This window comes from Tursiops truncatus, chromosome 10 (assembly GCF_011762595.2).
Source record: "Tursiops truncatus isolate mTurTru1 chromosome 10, mTurTru1.mat.Y, whole genome shotgun sequence".
Lineage (NCBI taxonomy): Eukaryota > Metazoa > Chordata > Mammalia > Artiodactyla > Delphinidae > Tursiops > Tursiops truncatus.
This window is the reverse complement of record NC_047043.1, coordinates 60808628-60829828: the sequence shown is the minus strand read 5'-3', so window position 1 is coordinate 60829828 and position 21201 is coordinate 60808628. Positions and strand designations below refer to the sequence as shown.

The following is a 21201-nucleotide window of genomic DNA, read 5'->3' as shown; positions in this document are numbered from 1 at the left end:
AGGCTGGGTAGCAGGTGGAAAGTATTGATAGAAAGGAGAGAGGGCATCCCAGAAGATGAACCCACCTGGGTAAAGGCTGTCCCCACTGGGACAGAGTTAGGGGACCTGTCTGATTAAAGCATGGGATTGAGTTTATGGAGCAGTGGGGGAAAGGCTGGATGGGAAAATAGGGGAAGATGACAGACAGCAACCTTGACCCACCCAGATCCCAAGCCTGTGGGCAGCCAGAGGCAAAAAATTCATGGCTTCTCCAAGTGTTTTGTGTTTCTGAACAACATAAACAGGAAGCAAGTGGGTTCACACCAAACTATCCTCTGCACCCAGGTCTGCACCAACCCGAAAGGCAATTCAGCTCTACCAACAATTCTGGCTAATGTTTAGTTCAAGGCTCTGTGTCAGGCGCAAGGAAGAGCGGGGTACAAGGAAGGCCAACAGTGGTGGTTAGAAAACATATGTGCAAGCTCTTGAACATTCCTCACATCAAACGGCGAATTCCAACTCCCCTTCCCTTGTATTTGGGTCACCTTTAGTTATGCGATTCTATTCAGTAAAATACAGTGGGGATGACACTGTGTGACTTCTGAGGCCAGGTCATAAAAGGAATACAACTTCCTCCTGTCTGGCTCTCTCTCTCTATCTATCTCTCTACCACCCTGCTGTGAGGAGGCCCAGGCCATACAGAAGGAGGCCAACGGTGGGTCAACAGCCCCGGCCGTGGTCCCACCCGAAGCCAGTATCAACCACCAGAGTGTGACTGAGAGTCCTTCAGACAATTCTTGCCCTGCCCCAGCTATCACCATAAAGGTGAACAAAACATAAGTTTCGGGATGGTTTGCCGTGCAGTAACAGGTAAGTGGGCACAAATACGCAGACCCAGTCCTCGGGGGACAGACAAGCCCATCTCAGGACAACACGCAGCCAAGTACAATATCTGGCACATCCTAAATGCTCCCTTAGCTGCCAGATGTTTATTCTGTTTGTTTTCAGATGGAACAAGTCAGTTCTGAACTGGGTTTCAAACACTGTGGACACACAGACTGAGGGATGTGCAGTCCAGGCAGGGGCAGGGAAGGAAGGTCCTGCAGGGGTGAAGGCATTAGTGCCACACCTTGGAGTATGAGGAAGAGAATTTCAGGAGCAAAGGGCAGTACAGATCGCAGACACTGGGAGCTGGAAGGGGCCTTGGAGCCCCCAGTCAATCCCGGGATCCTTGGTTCAGGACTGGTGGTGAGGACCCCAGAACCCATGTCTCCAGGGCCCTATTCTGGGTGTCTCCCGTCTGCAGGCTGCCTGCACACTGTTTCAGCCTGGGCATCCATGACCACAGTTCTCTCCCTGACAGGTGTGAGGGCTTTGTCAGCTGGACCTGGTTAGTGAACTGATTGTTTTAACTGTGTGCTCTGCACTCCTTATCTCTTTTTTTTTTTTTTTTTTTTTTGCGGTACGCGGGCCTCTCACTGCTGTGACCTCTCCCGTTGCGGAGCACAGGCTCCAGACGTGCAGGCTCATGGGCCCAGCCGCTCCGCGGCATGTGGGATCTTCCCGGACCGGAGCACGAGAACCCGTGTCCCCTGCGTCGGCAGGCAGACTCCCAACCACTGCGCCACAGGGGAAGCCCCCTTATCTCTTCTACTTATCTCATTCCCCACCTTGACCCCTGCAGGGCCCAGCAATTTCTATTACCTACTCAGTGCTTCATCACCCCTGGAGTAAATAACTCAGACTTCATCAGGCCCTCATTGATGAACACTTTCCTCTTGTCGTCCTGCCAACATCGGGGCTGGGTCTCCACCGCCTTCCCTGTGAGATTGTGGCTTAGCAGGTACAACTTGAGAACCAACTTCCCAGATGAACAGCTATTTATTGTGTTTTTTAAGTTACAAAGGCAAGGTAACTACATTACAGAAAATGTTAGAAAATCAAGAAGAAAAATTATTGACGATTCCACCACCCCGCCCTGCCAGCTCATCAAGCTCATCTTTGTGTATTTTCCCCCCAAACCTACACCTTTTTTTAAAAAACCTGTTAGAGTCATATTTTACATTTAATTATGAATCCTGAGTTTTCTGTTAAATGTTGTAGCACATACTCTTGTCATAAGTTTCTTTCCTAATGAACATGTAGCAGCATTGAGCAGCTGAACCACATTACTCCACTGTTTGGCATTTAGGTGGTTTCCAGCTTTTCCCTGCAGTAAACTTCTTCCTGCCTAGAGATTTGCCCCAAAGCAGAATTCGTTTCTCAGGACAGATTCCTGGAAGAGAAATGACTGGGTCAGAGGTGTGGAATTGTATGGTTTTGGATATGCATCCCTCGTCAAATTATCACAGTGACTTTTAAAAATCTTGAATTGTGATTATTATAGTTGTTGCTGTTGTTATTATGAACATATTAGTAGATCAATGTAGAAAATCTGGAAATGTTGAAAGAAGCAAATCAAAATCACCCATATTTCACCCAGCTAAAGATAATCATTATCAGTAACATATTGGTATATTCCTTTACCATATTTGTTTTTCTTTACGTAACTTTAGGGTTTTTTTGGTTTGTTTCAGTGCATGTATGAATTAACATAATTCTGATGATACTCGAAATAAACTGGAGATTACAATTTTACTTGAGCATTACAGCTAAACATTTTCCAGTTTATTGCACACTCTTCATAAATATCAAGTTTAAGAAATACATAATTTTCCACTGGATAGATGTATCCTCATTTACTTGCCCATTATCCTATTTGGGGACACTTAAGCTGATACCAAATTTTGGCTTTTAAAAACATTTGTCATGAATAAATTTGCAAATTATGATTTAAAAAGCAATTTGTAAGTGAGGGAAATCGAAAAATTATGGAAACTCATGACAGAAGAGCTGACTAATTGGTCTTGATTGTGGAAAAGATTAATTTAAAAACTTTCCTATCTAAAAAAAAAATGGTTCTGAAGAACCTAGGGGCAGGACAGGAATAAAGACACAGACGTAGAAAATGGACTTGAGGACACAGGGAGAGGGAAGGGTAAGCTGGGATGAACTGAAAGAGTGGCATGGACTTATATATACTACCAAATGTAAAATAGATAGCTAGTGGGAAGCAACTGCATAGCACAGGGAGATCAGCTTGGTGATCTGTCACCACCTAGAGGGGTGGGATAGGGAGGGTGGGAGGGAGACACAAGAGGGAGGACATATGGGGATATATGTATATGTGTAACTGATTTACTTTGTTATAAAGCAGAAACTAACACACCATTGTAAAGCAATTATACTCCAATAAAGATGTTAAAAAAAAAAAAAAAACTTTCCTAGACTCATGATTGGAATTTAAATAACCAGGGGTGTTTTTGTTTTGTTTCATTTTTGACAATCAAAGCAAACCCAGAGGAAAGAACAGTGATTGGGAGTCGGGACACCTGGTTTTCTGATGGCTTTGCCTCTTGCTGTGTGACCTTGGGCAAGTCACACAGCCCCTCGGGACTGGATAAAATGAGCAAACTAGATGGTGCTGGCCCTGGTGCCCGCAACCCGGGCTGGTTCTCCATCCTGCACCCACACCTTTGTAAACAGCGCCTTCCTTGGTCACCAGGTTTGAGTTGCCACTTGTTTCCTGCCCCCTGAGTAACAGAGCAGCCTGGGGACATGCATTGTATAGTCTGCAGGCCTCAGGGTGGGCTGGCAGCAGTGCCCTAGAGCAGAAGTGTTTGATTAACCATTGAAAACGACTGAGGACTTCCCCGGTGGTCCAGTGGTTAAGACTCTGCGCCCCCGATGCTCCCGGGTTCAATCCCTGGTCAGGGAACTAGATCCCGCATGATGCGACTAAACATCCCGCGTGCCGCAACTAAAAGATCATGCGTGCTGCAACTAAGACCCGGCACAGCCAAATACATAAATAAATGTTTTTTAAAAAGAATAATCTAGGGCTTCCCTGGTGGCGCAGTGGTTGGGAGTCCGCCTGCCGATGCAGGAGACACGGGTTCGCGACTAGGCCCGTGAGCCATGGCCGCTGAGCCTGCGCGTCCCGCAACGGGAGAGGCCCGCGTACCACCAAAAAAAAAAAAAAAAAAAAAAAAAAAAAAGAATAATCTAGTGAAGTGGTTTAAAACAAAACGAAACGATTGATGTTGCTTCCTATGTACAGACACACTAAGATAATCAAGACTCTTGTTAGGATGAAAGAAAAAAAATCCCGAGGGCTAGAACAAGGTGATAATATGCTACTATTTGTATAAAAATACAATATAGAGCCAGATACACATATGAAAAATACATATGGAGCTCGGGACCCAGAGAGCAGCAAACGGCTACACAATGATCCGTGGCAATCACGAAAAGTGTGGATGCTTGTTCCCCAGATAATCACTTTATTCTACACATGGGTAAGAGTTTGCTCACTGAAGAGGCCACCTGGTGAATGACACAGACATGGTTGGATGAAGTGAAGCCAGTTTCCCCAAACACTTCCTGGGCCCCCAGGCTGACCTGTGGCTGAGACCTCACCCGCCACCCCATCACCCCTGACCCCTGCTCAGCCCCATCAACAGACCAGCAAGGACTGAGCCCTCAGAAGCTAAAAAGAGAGATGGAAGGAGAGCGAAGGGACAGGGATACAGAGGGAAGGGAGTGAGAAAAAGAAAGAGTGGCCATCTTCTGAACAACCAGGAAGATCTTGGCAAAGTTCTGATGATGTTCCATTTAGAATGAGCCTTTAAAAAATGATATTCTTTAAAGCAGCCTGCCTCTCGGATGTCTTTCTGTCTCTTAGCAACTCAGAAAGGCAAAGGACTGTCCTGCCTGGGATGGGACCTGAGGCCCAGATGGCCCTGCCTCCAGTCCCAGCTCTGTCCTTCCAGCACAGCAACAGGTGGCCAGACCCTGACAGCCACCAGCCTCCGGGAGCACTGGGCACCAGACCCCCGAGAGCTCACCCCCTGAAATGAGCCACTCCAACAACCTGACAAGGCATTGAAGCGAAGCCACTGAAAGTGTGAAGGCCCTGGGAGGGACGATAAGAAGGAGCAGAGTCAATGTTTCCAGATGTCTTTTTTCTTATCTGTCGGGATTAATCTTTGGTGACAGAGCAATTAAATTGGATGGAGCCCGTGGGGGAATGAATATGAAGCAAGATGTCCTGAATAATAAGGGGAGGAGGAGGAAACTGCGGAGATTGCATAGAGTGGACAGAGTCCTGCCCAAGGCGGCGCACATGGCAGCAGGCAGCGGGGACCCTGGAAGACAACCAGTCGCCTGGGGCCTGAATGCCACTCACTGCTTTTGAATCTTCAGGCTGTTATTTTGCCAGGTTCCTCTGTTCTAGGGGCTGGGCTGGTTGGAAGAGAATCACTTTCTTGCTCTCTCCTCTCCACCTTCTGGCTGGGGTCAGTAACTCCGAGCAGCAGGCCAAGGCCAGCTTGACCACAGGCCGTGATTTATTACAGAAAATTTCTCTTCTGCCCTCCTACCAACTGCCTCCTGCCACCATTAGTACCCAAGCTACTCAGTGTCTCCAAGCCTTTTTTATTCCTGAAAAATGACCCAGGAACCAAAGATAAAAATGTTGTCTTTCTAGTAACAGCCGATGTTTTACAGTAGCTTGCCAGGTGCCAGGCCCTGGGTTCAGTGCTTTACGTGTAATATCCCATCTGATCCTCACAACAACCCTATCAAATAGATGCAATTATTTATCCCCAGTTTACTGGTGAGGAAATGGACACAGAGAGGTTAACTGACTTGCCCAAGATCACACAGCAGGCTAGATTTCAAGCCAGGCAGTCTAGGAATGTGTTTCCTTAAGGACAATAGTGCACCTCATTAATGATAAAGCTGCTCAGAGTACAAAGCTTAGATCTGTGGCCAAGGGACTCCTTAATACCTCACTCTTAAGTTAAACTGGCCTAGCCAGTCAGTCATGGCTGGCTGTGCCAGAAGGGGGTGGGGAGTGGGCCCTGGGGCACATCTCACAGAGGAAGCAGAGGACATCTGTACCCCAAACTGAAGAATACCTAAGATCAAGGAGGCAGGTCATCCAAGTAGGAAGAGGTGGGGTTTGAGGACCTGGCAGGCTGAGTTTCTTAATTCAGTTTCCACTTTTCACTGGTTCTGAAGAATATCTATAGATGTGCCGTGAATACTGTATGTCCTCAAATCTCAAATACCATCAGTGTATCTGACACCATTATTGCAGGTACCTCTAAGAAGAAACATACTATTTTCTTATCTAATGATCTGTAAGATGCAACCCAACTTCAAAAATGTTAATATGTGAGAAAAAAAAAATGAGTGTCTCTGAGTCAATGAAATATGGTAAAAGGTTTCAAGGTGAAATAGGCTTGAGAAACCTTTGAGTTAATCAGGCCTCTTTATTGCCAGACTTGTCAGACCTTTTATTATGCTCATGTGTGCTCTGAGTCTCTAAGAAGGGGTAAGGAATGAGCGTTTTCCGCATGCATTGGTCCAAAGAACCTTTTCTACCAGAGTGTCCCAGAGAAAGGGCGATCTGTAGCACCAACTCAGAAAAACCTACTTTAAGGAAGAGAGGAGCATGTGGGAACTGAGCCCCAAATCCAGGAGTATTTAAATCTGAAGAGAAAAACATCAAACAGACATTGGAAGAAAAACCTCGGAAGAAGACTTTGGGAGGGAACTGAGGTGAGGGCAAGGGAAGAAGAGATGAGAGAAACATAGGAGGTTGACTCTTAAAAAGAAATCCAAGCTCCACCCTAAATGAGAGGAATTGTAACTTTCCATCACCTAATGTGGGACTGAGCCTAGTGACCCCCTTCCAGAGAGTCCTGTATGGAAAAGTGGGGGCAGGGAGAGAAACCTGATGAGCACCACCCCAGCCACGTGATCAAGATTAATATCAACAGTGATAAGTCATGTTGATAGTTGGCACTCTTGATGAGATGTGATGAAAATGTCATTACCTTGAGGTCTTCCTCCCCCAAACTCATAATCCCAGTCTAATCATGAGAAAAACATCAGACAAATCCCAATAGAGGGGCATCTTACTATATACCTGACTAGACTCCTCAACACTGTCAAGATCATCAAAAACAAGGAAAGGGAGAGAGACTGTATCAGCCAAGAGGAGCCTAAGAGACATGATAACTAATTGTAATGTGGGATCCTGGATCCTTAGTAAAAACTAGGGATGTCTGAATATGGACTTTAGTTAATAATAATGTGTTGGTATTGCTTCATTAATTGTAACACACGTACCACACTAATGTAAGATATTAATAGGGGAAACTGTCATGGGGGGGTACATGGGAATTCGCCGTACTATCTGCTCAATTTTTCTGTGAATCTAACACTGTTCTAAAAAATAAAGCCTATTAATAAAAGAAAAGAAAGAAGGAAAGAATCCAAAGAGACAATTATCTGTCCTGTGGGGAAAAAAAGAAAGGTAATGTTGCTTGAATTTAACTGGAAATCACCCATTCTGACATGGACATTTTGTGGTTCAGGCAAATCTTCCAGCTGATTTGTCAGGAGTCCATGGAGGAAAATGAACTAGAGGGTGGTCATGACATGACCATGTTTTCTGATCCCCAGATCCATTCAGGTGACCTGAAGATGGGAATCAGGACTCTTGTAGAAAATCTAAGATAGACAGTTGGGTGTATTTATTACTCAAGTGGAAAAGAAACAGAAAGGCTACCAATATAGTAGTGGAAGACTTCAACCTGGCCGAGAACAGCTACAGAAATGTGATGAGAATGGGGAAAAGCAAACTAACATTTAAGAAAGGGAATTGGTTTGGGTTCTCAAGTATTTATCCCAACTAGACCTTGTTCCTGGTAAATGCTCAATAAATATATATTGCTTACCGTTGGTTTCATTCCTCCACAAATATTTTTGAAATAGTTGTAAACACTGAGCTAAGGTCTGGGGAGATCACCCAGATAAATAAAATGGGATTCTTGCCAGCCACTTAACCAGAAACTCTGTGTTTCATCAACTGCAAGGCACATGTCTTAAAAACTTTTAACATCTCTGTAACTGCGGCACTTCTCACAGTCGTTGCCCACCAGTGGCAGCGCGGTCATCATGACTGGACACACTCACACTTGACCATCACTGTTCATAATGCATCACCTTCCATTGCATTATATGCATGGTTGGTTCTACGCATACAGGGTCTAACTATCATTTAAAATATCGTCAAAAAGATGACAATATAATTCACCGTGGAAACAAACAGTTGGCATGGGCACAGGAAGGCATGGAAACAGGGCAGTGGGACACAAATGTAACAGCCCAGTAGCAATTATCTGCCTTTAGAGGAATGACTACAATTTTGTATTTTCTTGCAAAGCTATAACCAAGTGCTTACAGGACTTAAGAAAGGACGTAGAAGAAATAGAATTCCATTAAGCTGTTTTGTCACTGAGAAGTGTGCAAAAGGATGGCAGACCACACAGCAAGCGACAATGCAAGGGAGTGTAGAGGAAACTGAGTCCCAGGGATTGATGAAGGCAATGTGACACCTGAACCACAAAAGCCGGTGTGAGCGATGCCCCTGCAACAAGGGCTGCCCAAACATCCATCCGCCAGCAACCGCTGACTTTGACTGAACTTCTACAATTCAGCCGAGGAAAGAATAAAACTATGAGGTTAGTGGAAAAGGAAAACACTACCTTGGTATTCTATGGCTGGCAATGTGCCATAGGTGAATTCACAGCATTTTTTCTTTCTTGGTTGTACAGAAACAATAATGTGTCTTACCATGGGTGCTATCTTTGATTTGCTGAAATCTATTATGTGTATTGAAGGAAGAAAAGGAACTGTCTTCATGTAGGAAAGGTTACCTGCATGATAAGGTTAGTCCTGAGGAATCTAAAGGTATCAGAACTGGGTAACACAGTGGGCATCAGTAGTTGCTAATGTTACAAAAAGGAGACAATTGGTGCCTCCTGACAGAAGCCCACAGCCCCACCCGTGCAGTGGCCCTGCTGAAAAAATCAAGCATGAGGCAGATCAGGCTTTGAGATCCAGTTTAAAGGAACTGCAGAGGGCAAAGGAATAGGATAAACGGCCCAGTTTCTTCAACAAATAAATTTTGAGAAAAAATTAAGAGATGGGGGAATCTACTGATTAAAATGAATTTGAAAGACATACCATGAACTTAATGGTTCACTTCCAAGGAACAGAGCAGGGAAAGGGGGAGATAGTAACTTTAGGACGGAGAAGCCAAGAGACACCACTTATCCCAGAAATGAAGGTGAGCATCACCAGTGATGTCCTGTGGATGTCACCCACCCCTGATGGGATGTGATGAAGTGCTCTGCCTCTGTGCTGTCCTTACCAAAATCCATATCCCCAGTCTGATCATGAGACAAACATTAGACAAACCCAGACTGGGGAACCCTCTAGAGGATACCCGGCCAGCACTCCTCAAGACTGTCAAGGTCATGAAAAATGAAAAACTGAGAAAATGTCACAGAGCAGAGGAGTCTAAGAAGACATGATGACTAAATGCAATGTGGTATCCAAGATGGAATCTTGTAACAGAAAAAGGATATTAGTGGGGAAACTGGTGAAATCCAAGTAAAGTCTAGAGTTTAGTTAATAGTAAAGTACCAGTGTCAATTTCTTAGTTTTGACCAATCTCTCATGTTATGGAAGATATTAACATTAGAGGTACCTGGGTGAAGAGTACATGGGACGTCTCTGTACTGACTTTGCCACTTTTCTGTAAATATAAAATTATTCCAAACTAAACAGGTTATTTTATTTTAAAAAAAGGCATACCAGGGCTTCCTTGGTGGTGCAGTGGTTGAGAGTCTGCCTGCCGATGCAGGGGACACGGGTTCGTGCCCCAGTCCGGGAGGATCCACATGTCGCAGAGCGGTTGGCCCGTGAGCCATAGCCACTGAGCCTGCGCTTCCAGAGCCTGTGCTCTGCAACGGGAGAGGCCACAACAGTGAGAGGCCCGCGTACTGCAAAAAAAAGAAAAAAGAAAAAAAAAGGCATACCAATCAATTGCAATACAGGAAAGATGTTTTGATTTTGATTCAAACAACTAAACTATTAAAAATGATTTTAATGAGACAACTGTAAATTTGAACACTGACTAGATATTTGATGCTATTAAGGCATCATCATCCATTTAGTTGTAGGTGTGGTGATGGCTTTGTTGTTACCATATGATCAAGCAATTTTGCTCTGGGTACATAAATAAAAGGACTGAAAGGAGGGATTCAGATAGATACTTGTACACCCATGTTCCTAGCAGCATTATTCACTATAACTAAAAGGTGAAAACAATCCAAATGTCCATTGATGGATGAACGGATAAACAAAATGTGGTATATCCATACAATGGAATATTATTCAGTCTTAAAAAGGAAGGAAATGCTGACACATGCTACAAAATGGATAAACCTTGGAGACATTATGCTAAGTGAAATAAGCCAGACACAAAAAGACAAATATTGTATGATTTCATTTATATGAGATACCTAAAATAATAAAGTCAGAGAGACAGAAAGTAGAATAATGGTTGCTCAGGGGACGGGGGGTGGTGGTGGTGGAGGGAGAATGGAGAGAGGTTGTTTAATGAATACAGAGTTTCAATTTGGGAAGATCAGGAAGTTCCGGAGGTGGATGGTGATGGTTACACAACAAGTGCAACCTGAGCCACCTGAGGATATGGATTGGATTCTCAGCCCATTAAGTGGGGTGGGAGGGCACTGCAGGCAAAGGCAGTGACCAATGGCTTTGGTGTTGTTGGGTTAGCCCAGTCTTTGCCCGTCCAGCTCTCAAGCCAGTTCTGGACTAGGGAAGTCTCAGAACCTCGGCCCACACCCCTTCCCCATCCTCTCCTCCTTCTGAAACCATCTTCCTGTCACCAGGCCTGGTGTGACCATGGGGAGGGGCATTGGCCATTCTGGGGAGAAACATTTCAGCAGAGCAGTGGGGGTGGAAGCCAGGCTGCCAAGGTCAGAGGCAGGTGGTAGTGTGCTGAGTGGGTGGTGGGCATGAGGATGCCGGCAGAGTTGGACCAGGTTTTTTTTTTTTTTTTTTTTTTTGCGGTACGCGGGCCTCTCACTGTTGTGGCCTCTCCCATTGTGGAGCACAGGCCCCAGGTGTGCAGGCTCAGCGGCCATGGCTCACGGGCCCAGCCGCTCCACGGCATGCAGGCATGTGGGATCTTCCCGGACCGGGGCATGAACCCGTGTCCCCTGCATTGGCAGGCGGGCTCTCAACCACTGCGCCATCAGGGAAGCCCTGGACCAAGTTTTTTTTAGGAAGGAGAGCTCACAGACTCCTGGCTGGACACCTGGCTTCCGCTGTGAAGGTGACTTGCTGTGTGACTTGACGGTGTCACATCCCGTCTCTGTGACTCCATCCAACAGGAGGTGACAACCAGATGAGCTCCAAGGCTCCAGCTCAGTGGTTATGACTCAATTCCCTCTCCCGGGGGAAGAACATCTCTGAAGGCATTCTAAAGGCCGTTTTCCTCCCACACTCCAAGTGAAAATATAGGAAAGAAAGAAACAAGGCTGGCAAGCACAGGCCTGACGTGGGTATGGGTCATATCCGAGGGCGGTGCTCTCCAGGGAGGGCAGGGTCTGGCTTTCCTCACCCTGCGGGCAAGAGACTTACAGGGAGCTGGCTGCACAGGCTTAAAAAGGGAGGAGAGGAGAGCTCTGTCTCCTGCTTCACGTTTCCTCTTTCCTCCCCTGTCATTTTACCGTGACCTCCTAGGTGCCATGATTTGGGGAGGTGATGAAGTGCAGATTCCTGGGCTTCAGGTAACTTTGGGGTGAGCACAGAAGGTGCTTGGTGGCCTGCTGGCGAGTTCCTGAGTCACGCAGATGCACGTTCACGCAGCCCTGGTCCGCAGCATGACTAGTTGCTCCTTGAGGATTTTCCTTGTCTTACTCATCCCAGGACTGAAATTGTACCACATGGTTCCCCCTTGGGCAAATTACTTGTCAAACTGGGCTTCCCTGGTGCTGCAGTGGGTAAGAATCTGCCTGCCAATGCAGGGGACACGGGTTCGAGCCCTGGTCTGGGAAGATCCCACATGCCATGGAGCAATGAAGCCCATGTGCCACAACTACTGAGCCTGCACTCTAGAGCCCGCGAGCCACAACTACTGAAGCCCGCGTGCCTGGAGCCCATGCTCTGCAATGAGAAGCCACCGCAATGAGAAGCGTGTGCACCGCAACGAAGAGTAGCCCCCACTCGCCGCAACTAGAGAAAGCCTGAGCACAGCAACGAAGATCCACCACAGCCAAAAATAAATAAATTAATTAAAAAAAATTACTTGGCAAACTAGGAACACCTATCTCATCCCCAGACCACAGCAAACTCCTCTGTTTCAAGGCTCACAAAGGGGCCTCTGCCCAAACTGTGACTGCGAGGTTTTCTCCTTGAAACAGTGGTTGGCATTACAGTGACAGTAAGGGCTGTTTGTGCACCGAAAGAATCTCCCCGTTGTTAACTTGCTTAATCCCCTGGAAAGCAAAGTCTCAGAGAAGCTGCCTCATGCAGACAGATGTTCTTTCCACCCCTCTGTTCAAACCAGATGAAGTCCTGGCCCACCAGACACTGGCCAGTCCCACAAGGCCAGGGTCTCTGCCAGACACCTGGCATGGGCCACAATGGCCTCTTTCTGGAAGCCAGGGGCCCACCCCTTTTTAAAATGAACACTTGCCATTCATCTTTTCAGGGTCCCAAGTTACAAGGAGCTCCCCAGGCTCAGCTGGTCGGGTTAGCAGGGCCATCCACGCATTCATCAGCTTGATGAATCCATTCATTCCCCAACTATCTGCTGAGCAGTGACTACGTACCAAGCACTGTTTTCAGCACTGGGAACATCCAGATGAGTAAAGACGAGACAACTTCCTGTCCTGGGGAACTGACGCTTTCGTGCTTGAATGAGATCATGAAGAAGCTGGTCTCCAGACCTCTCTTTCCAGAGTCCTCCCCTCCACCCCCACCAAGCTGATACCCTCTCCTTTCATACCAACCCCCACAGCAAAGGCAATCACAGCCACCTTTATTATGCATTTACTATGTCCCAAGCACTGTGCTAAACCTGTTACATATATTATCTCATTAATCTCTACAGCACTTTCTGAAGGACGTCCTCTCATAGCCCCAATTTGCAGGTGAGGAAACTGAGGCATATATAGAGTTGCACAAGCTGGTAGGTTGCAGAGCCTGTATTTGAATCCAGGACATCTGACTGCAGAATCGCATTGTTAGTCATTGAGCCATTCCACCTCTCTCATTTAGGTCAAATTCCTTTTTGCAGTGAATCACTTGGGTCTGCTTTCCTTTAACATTCCACGGCACCGGAAAAATATCCCGTGCTTGCCTAAGGATGAGGTTCCATTACAAGGGACTGGAAGCCCCAAATCACAGAAGCTTAAAAAAAAGTTTATTCCTCAGGGCTGCTGTGTCACTCCACGGTGCCAGCTCCTTGTCTCTGGTTGCTCAGCCGCGTGTGGCTCGAGTGCATCTGAAGAGCATGGGTATGCTGAGGTGTGGAGTAGGCACATCTTGGCCAAACACTTATTATTTGAGGATCTCATCAACAAATGTAATGACTCCATTTGATTTTATTCTGTGCAATGGTTCGCTCGGGAGGGACTTCCACAATCCTTGGCCATACATTTTACAACTTGACTCAATCTGGTCTCCAGTTTCTCTAAGCCTAGTGCACATCAACCTGGAAATTCCTTACCTCTCCCTTGAGCTGGATCTTGTGCTTCTTGTGTCCAGAGGCAAATACATCATAAAGATAAGAAAGCTCAAATATCACTGTGCAGCCCTTCCAAAGGCATGTACTCATCTGGTCATGTTTCTTGTAAAATTTGCAAAGGCATGTATTTCAACTGCAAAAAGAGTTTTCCCCCACCTCCCCTCTATCCCACCTCCCCTGATGCAATGCAGGATTGAGTGGCTATGGGCATTTTGGGATCTGGCTAAGGAGAAGTTGAATTGGAGATACATTTAATTGGGGGTTGCTAGGATATCTTTACATAATGCACGGTCACTTTCGTGTCGTTGCTTGCCCTCATGCTGTAGTAGCGGCTTCCAGGAATACTCCTCCCATCCACTGGGCTGACTCATCAGGTGAGGTGACCAAAAGGAGCAAGGTCAGAGATGGTATTATATTATGAATGTGTCCTACCGTGCCCAACCAGAAGTATGTGGATAGTGGAGGAGGAGGAATCAAAGAAGCTAGTCTGGAAAATTCTTCCAATTATCAAAACTAAAATTTGAAGCAGAACATGCAGTTCTCATCATGTCTTATCAAAAATGAAGGTTTCTATTTTCTGTCAGAAATAAATGGATAATGCAGCATATAAAATTATAAATGTCCCACACTATTTTGGTCTTTAATAAGAATCACACATATAGAATTTGTAAGAATTCCTGTATTTGTAGGGCACAACACTGTAATGTTTCTATAAACACTGAGTATTTCTATGTATGAATTCACATGTCTAAGGTGTGCCAACAAATAAAGATTGCATCTTACCTTATCTGATGCATCTTGATGAAATCTGGAAGTTCCAGAACAGATAGTACACACATCAGTGAAGCAAAATGAACTGAAGAAATGAATGAATGAATGATACAGAGCTGTACCAGTGAGTTAATTGTGAAGACATCACATTTTTTTTTGATTTTGTGACATTTGGGGTATTTTTCAATTTTTTCAAGTTTGTGATTTGTTGTCATTTCTTTACTTATTCTAAATAAATAATCATTTTCCCCACTTGATTTTCTATTTGTAATTCTGTATTCTTTTTCTTAAGGTCATTAAGTTCAGCCCCACACACCTGCATTCACCCCTCTCTGTGTCTCATGCATTTCTTGTTTTAATAGAACACATCCTCCAGTATTTTCCTGAGAAATGTGTGTGGGAGTTTGTTGTTTGGAGGTTTTGTTGGTTTTGTTTTTGTTTTAGATTTTGAATGTCTAAATCAGAACCTTACCACTTAACTGGTAATTTGGCTGGGTATAGAATTCTTAGTTGGAAGTTATTATACCTTCAGAATTTTGAAGGTATTGCTTCATTGTCTTCCAGCTTCTAGAGTTGCTGTTGGGAAATGCAAAGCCATTTTGATTTTCATTTCTTCTCATGAGACCCTGGAAATTATCTGGAAATCATAAAATGTTCTCTTTGTTCACAGGTTCCTGAAATTTCACTGTGATGTACCTTGATGTGAGCCTATTTTATCCATTGTGTTGGATGCTCCATGAGTCTTTAAATCTGAAAACTCATGTCATTCGGGCCTGGGAAATTTCTTGAATTATATTACTGATGATGTCGTCTCTATTTCATCTGCTCTCTCTTTCTAGGAAACCCATTATTCAGATGTTGGATCTCCTGAACTGGACCTCTAATTACCTTAATTTTTCTCTCCTATTTTTTACCTTTATCTTTTTGCTTTACTTTCTGGGAAATCTTCCAACTTTTCTATTTATTTTTTAATGTCTACTATAGTTTTAAAATTTTTCTAAGAACTCTTCTGTGGGTCCCTGAATATTCATTTTTTATAAAATCCTGTTCCTACTGCATAGATACAATATTATCTGCTACCTTTCTAAAGAAGTTAGTAATTGTTTTGCTTTGCTTTGTTTTGTTTTATTCTCCTTATATAGTCTCTCTTCTCCAAGTTGCTTTTTTCTGTTTAGTTAGTTGGTTGATTTTGACTCTATCATGTTAGATGCTTTCCTCAGATGTCTTGAAATCCTACCGCCTGGTCATATTTAAATGTGAGAGATCAAAAAGCTGAATTGGTGGGGCTTACCAACTGGAAACATCATTGTAGCAATATGGTCAGCCTACTGATGGGGATAAACATCTGTATCTTTAGGTCTTTCCCCTTGAGCTGGTCAGATTCTCCAGAAGAAGACTCTTTCTATCTCCAGAATGGACTGAGACTATTGCAATCTGGGAGGCAAGTTGGGGCCTGGCGGCTAGGGAGCTCAGCATAGAGAATGCATATGTTCCTTTTATCTACCTATTTTTCAGAATGTTTCCTAGGCCTTCAGCTATGCCTGGCACTCCTCAGCCCAGTTCCCTCAGTTTTAACCTCTTCAGAAAACAATGCTTCAGACTTCTGCTGAGGGACAGTTGCCCAGCCAGAAGGAATGGAGTACAGTTTCCAGAGATCTAACTATAGTGTTTTTCAAACAGCTTTCTCCCGGGCTTCATTGTTTTAGCCTCTCCTTCACCCTCCCATTCCAGAATACCTTGTGCTGCCAGTTCCTTAGGGTTGGTTTATTGTTTTGTTTTTGTTTCTTTTTGAGAATTCTATCATATAAATCATGCTACTTCTCAATTTTCCCCATTACTGGCTTACAGTTACCACTTGTCCATCTGCTTTCCAGCTTCCAGGAGGATCCTGCTGTTGTCTTCTGTCTGTTCTCCCTGTCTTTGTAGGCTTATGTCTTTTTTTTTATTTCCTGTTTTGTAGTTTTTGTAGGGTTTCCAGAGGGGTCAAAATTAGATAGAATAGTCTGTTTTAAAACTCATCTTTCAATGTCATTTTTCTCTGGCAACAGACTGAAGCTGCCTAGATTTCTTCCAGTTCAGAAATAACCTTTTAAAATGGACTCCTTCCATTCAGCCAAGTTTCTAAAGACAAGACATTTCCAAAATTTGGCAATGCTTCGATTACACTCTACTCCAAGAACCAATCTATTACCTCAAGACATCTTGAATTCAACTATGTAGCTGGGTTGTCATGCAAAGGATGCTGAAGTGCCTCCCCACTTTCCTCATCTCTTTCTCTTTGCTGCCATTATCTGGAAGCATCACTAATCCTTCACATCTGAGAATTATTGACTCATGTCATTTACAGAAAGTTAGTTTCACCCTCCCAGCGAGACAAGTTAAGCAAACTTCAGAAAATTATACAGTAAAGAAATGACTTGTTCCTTAGGCTTAAAGCTGTCACAAAGTATTTCCAGTATTTTCAATTCAACACGTTGCCAATATCATCATCATCATCATATGTGGAAAACAATGGTGTTATGGATGCTAGGAAAAGATGCTGGGGTATATATGCCTGCTTAGAATTAGGAAAACAGACACAATCTGCTTTACTCTCCTGTTACCATAAACATATTTGAAAGATGTTTAGATTTTCTGAAAATTTCTTTCTCTTGATGAAGCTGCCCTCAATTCCTTGGGGAGCACCAAAAGCTTTCCTACTTTTCTCATCCTCTTCCTTCCCTCTAGGCCTCAGTTTCCCCATCTGTCTGCCTGAGGCAGAAAGTGAACTGGAAGGTAAACTCTGATGTTCCCCCCAGCTCACAGTCCAGGCCCTGCCATAGATGGAAGGGTGGGGGGGGCAGTCATGTCCGCAGCCTGGACATCCCTGCCTCCCTCGTGGACTGTGGGCAGAGTTTGCTTTATTCTCATCATTGAAGATACACAGAAGGAGGGGATGAAGCTCCTAAGAGATGGTTTCTCAGCCCTGCTCCCAATGAGTGTAGGGACAGCCTGGAGAAGCTCAGTTCCCCCAAGAATCAAACAAAAGTGGGAGCTGAACGTAGACCAATGCTCTTTCATGTGTTTTTCTTCCAGGTTGTTCTGGGTGACCCTGGCCCAGCCTCTGGCTGCCCACTGGCACAGACAGACCCAGGGGGGCCCTTGGAGTCATTTTGGCAGAACCTTGGTCTGCTAGCTGAGAGTCCCTGAACCATCCACTGCCTCTCCTTGTGGCCCTGTGACCCTGGACATGGTGTGTGGTCTGCAGGGGGTAAGGAGAATCTATAGGACCTCGGAAACCAGAGAAAGATGGCACACCAGCAGCTGGGAGGAGGAAAAGATACCCAGCGCCATTGATTTACAGCCCAACGACTGGAGTAAATGCCTCACCCTAGTACCATACATACTATTCACAACTCAAGGAAGGGGCCTCTGTGGACCTGTTCAGGTTTCTTCTCTTGGCCCTCTGCAGCCTCATGCATTTATTCACTCATTCATTCACTCTTCAAAAATGTAACAAAGCAACCCCGTTTGTGGAAACCCCTTCAGGGGCTATCAAATCCTGCCTCCATAAATTACTAACTGGCCTGGTGACCTTGGGCAGGTTGAGTGACTCAGTAAATGTTTCAACTGTTATATGGAAGGGTTGCTGTGAGCACTAGAAATACTGTCTGTGAAGTGCCTGGAGTTGGCTTCAGGCTCACAGTTTGGCAAAGAATAGCTGTAGCACCGGCGTTAAAGTCCAGCAAGCCTCCAGCCCAAATGAGGAAGCAGAGGCAGAAGCCAGGACTTGATGATCCACAGACATGATCCCCCGGAAAAATGCGCGGCACAGTGGCCTCCTTTGTCGCCCGTAAAAGGAGGCCTGACTGGGTTCCCCAAGGGCGACCTTCGCGCCCGTAGACAAAGTCTTGAGAGGAGCGCCAGCTAGCCCTCGGAAGGTGGCTACAGGTCCCACTGCTCTGGACGAGAGAGGCGGGTGTAGAGGCAGGAAGGGGAGGAGGAAAGGGAGGAGGGGACTGACCCAGCCAGCTAGGGCTCCCGCGGCGCTAGGCGGAGCCAGGGCCACTCCGGCCCGCGCTCAGGTGAGCGAGACGGGACGGAACTAACAGAAGCCCGTGCCAAGGTTGGGCCCGCGCCCGCCGCTCCGAATCACGGGCTACATTCGCTTTCCCCGCCGAGACCGAGGCGCCACGGAGCCATGGCCGGCCTGAACTGCAGGGTCACGGTCGGACTGCTCGGGGTCCTGCTGCTGGGCGCTGTGCGCCTGGCCCGCGGATGGGGTGAGTGCGGCGCTGCCAGTGCGCGGAGCGCTGAGGGGGCACTGGGCTTTGAGGGTCTACACCGCCCGCCACAGTGGGGGGCGGGGGGCACAGACGGCTGGGGCCCCCCGGAAGCCCGGCTCCGGGGCGTGCCGCGTCGGGAGTGGTGGCCGTACCCTCCCGCATTCCGCGCGACCTCGCCCAGGGCTCAGACCACGGCAAGTGGAGGTGTCCCCGAGCGGGGAGCACCGCGGTGGTCGGGGCCACGAGCCGGGCGCCGTCAGAGAAGGAGAGAAGGGCGCGCGGACGCCGGGCCCGGGGAACCTCGCTGAGGTGGCGCGCCGCGCGCTCGGGGGCTCTACCTGGATTATCGATGGCGCCGGGCTGGGCGTGAGGAGGGAACTTCACTCTCTGGCGCACCCTCTACCTCAGCGCCTGGGTCAGAGAGACGGGGCGAGAAAACGGTGGTTTGGCGCCACAACATCCCACCTTTTTTCTCACCTTTTCCCCTGTCCGTCCGCTCCTTTCTCGCTCTCCCGAAGTTTAGGAACATTAATCCAAAAATTAAAGCACTTCTGTGCCGCGGAGGCTCTGCACGACCCCGCCCCTCGCACCCGTGGGTAGTGGACTTGGACAGCGGAAGGGGGTCGGCAGAGGGGGCGGTCCACAGTTGTGTGGGAATTCCGAGTTCCGGTGGGGGGCAGGGACCGCCACATCCCAGCTACCTGGGCCTACGAGGAGCCCTGTGGGCCCTGGAAGCATTAAAACCGTACTGGTCTCTTCATGTAAGAACTTGATTTGAGGCCTTTCCTGAGACTAGTACAACTTTTGTGTTTTTAAAAGAGCTATCCAGGAAGCGATTTGGGTTTTTGATTACCCTTTGCTGCATCTAAGGGGACGTTTGTGTTTGGCAGGCAGGTATATTAGAGGAAATTAAGTTAAAAGAATCGATCTAAGCAGATGAGTTGAACTTGGGCGTTCCGGCAATTGCCATCATGACAAATCCGAGACTGGAAAGCTTCCTGGTTCTTTTCTCCAACAGCAGTGAGGTGACATATTGCTGCACAGAAGATGGGACGTTGAAAATATTTACTGTGTTTATTGTAATTTGGACTGAGTTTTCAAGATTCCCTTGAAGAAAAAGTCAGTTTAATAATAAAGAGTAGAGGCTTCCCTGGTGGCGCAGTGGTTGAGAGTCCGCCTGCCGATGCAGGGGACATGGGTTCGTGCCCCGGTCCGGGAAGATCCCACATGCCGCGGAGCGGCTGGGCCCGTGAGCCATGGCCGCTGAGCCTGCGCTCTGCAACGGGAGAGGCCTCAACAGTGAGAGGCCCGCGTACCGCAAAAAAAAAAAAAAAAAAAAAAAAAAGAATAAAGAGTAATTTAGCTAATGAAAGTAGGTGTAAATGTATGTGTGAGGAAAAATAGTGTGCCCATCACACTTGAGCGCTGTCTTGAAACTCTGGGAATTGTCTGAGATGTTTCCGGTTGTCTGTGATAACAGTTGAGAACTCCTCCAGTAAGAGTATGGTGTAAATCAAGGCATCAGTGCATTACTGACAACTATGACAGCTTATCCTGAACTGGCTTGTGTTACATGTCTGATTCCTCCCTGTGGCCTGGAGAGGCTGCCGTTTTGGTCTCCAGTGAGTCCAGTGGAGTCTGTTCTTTCCAGGAAGTTCTTGACTGTTGGAGCCATGTCTCTTGGTTCATTGTATAGATACAGGGAAGCCCAGGAACTTTCCCATTTTACCTTCTTAAATCTTTCCTGTGGTCTTAAGAAGTGGACCTGTGAGGCCACATCTCTGGGCTGAACTAAAGGTTATCCCTTTGTGGTTGGAGCAGTCACAGAGTACATTTGCTTTGCCCAGAGTCTTGGGGTTGATCTAACTGGTGGAGACCTTCGAGAAGTTAGTAGAGTCTGTCCTGAAAAGATGGAGAGAACCAGAGAGCCTAGCACAGTGGATTTATTTTATAAATCCCTGAACTCTCTTAAGACTCTGCAGAGTGAAAATGATGTTGGTGTCACTGCAGAGATGAAGAGTAAAGGAAAGTTTGCATCTTGGTGGGGTGTGTTTGTTTGAGTTTGGTATTCCCACCAGCTCTCCCACTTCTAAGAATGAAAGATTGGTTAAGTTAAAATAGCCTTGTTAAAACCTCAACTTAGGGACTTCCCTGGTGGTGCAGTGGTTAAGAATCTGCCTGCCAATGCAGGCGACACAGATTTGAGCCCTGGTTCTGGAAGATCCCACATGCCACGGAGCAACTAAGCCCGTGCTCCACAACTACTGAGCCCACGTGCCACAACTACTGAAGCCCACGAGCCTAGGGCCCGTGCTCTGCAACAAGAGAAGCCACTGCAATGAGAAGCCCACCCACTGCAACGAAGAGCAGCTGCCGCTCACCACAACTAGAGAAAGCCTGTGCGCAGCAACGAAGACCCAACACAGTCAAAAATAAATAAATTTA

The 21201-nt window shown here is 46.4% G+C and overlaps 1 protein-coding gene and 1 long non-coding RNA gene across 2 annotated transcripts in view; one reads left to right on the top strand and one right to left on the bottom strand.

Annotated features, from left to right (window-relative positions):
* Window positions 1–525: 525 nt before the first annotated feature.
* LOC141279766 (uncharacterized) lies at window positions 526–19358 on the bottom strand. Its single transcript, XR_012334579.1, has 3 exons — window positions 19234–19358; window positions 9754–9941; window positions 526–2254 (listed from the first exon to the last, which is right to left on the bottom strand). It is a non-coding gene; the product is annotated as an uncharacterized lncRNA (long non-coding RNA).
* CDCP1 (CUB domain containing protein 1) overlaps window positions 18535–21201 on the top strand; it is a 56674-nt gene continuing 54007 nt past the window's right edge. The window contains exon 1 of the mRNA XM_019946862.3: window positions 18535–18753. Coding sequence (XP_019802421.1) covers window positions 18672–18753 — 82 coding nt within the window. The 5' untranslated portion in view covers window positions 18535–18671. The remainder of the gene's footprint in view (window positions 18754–21201) is intronic.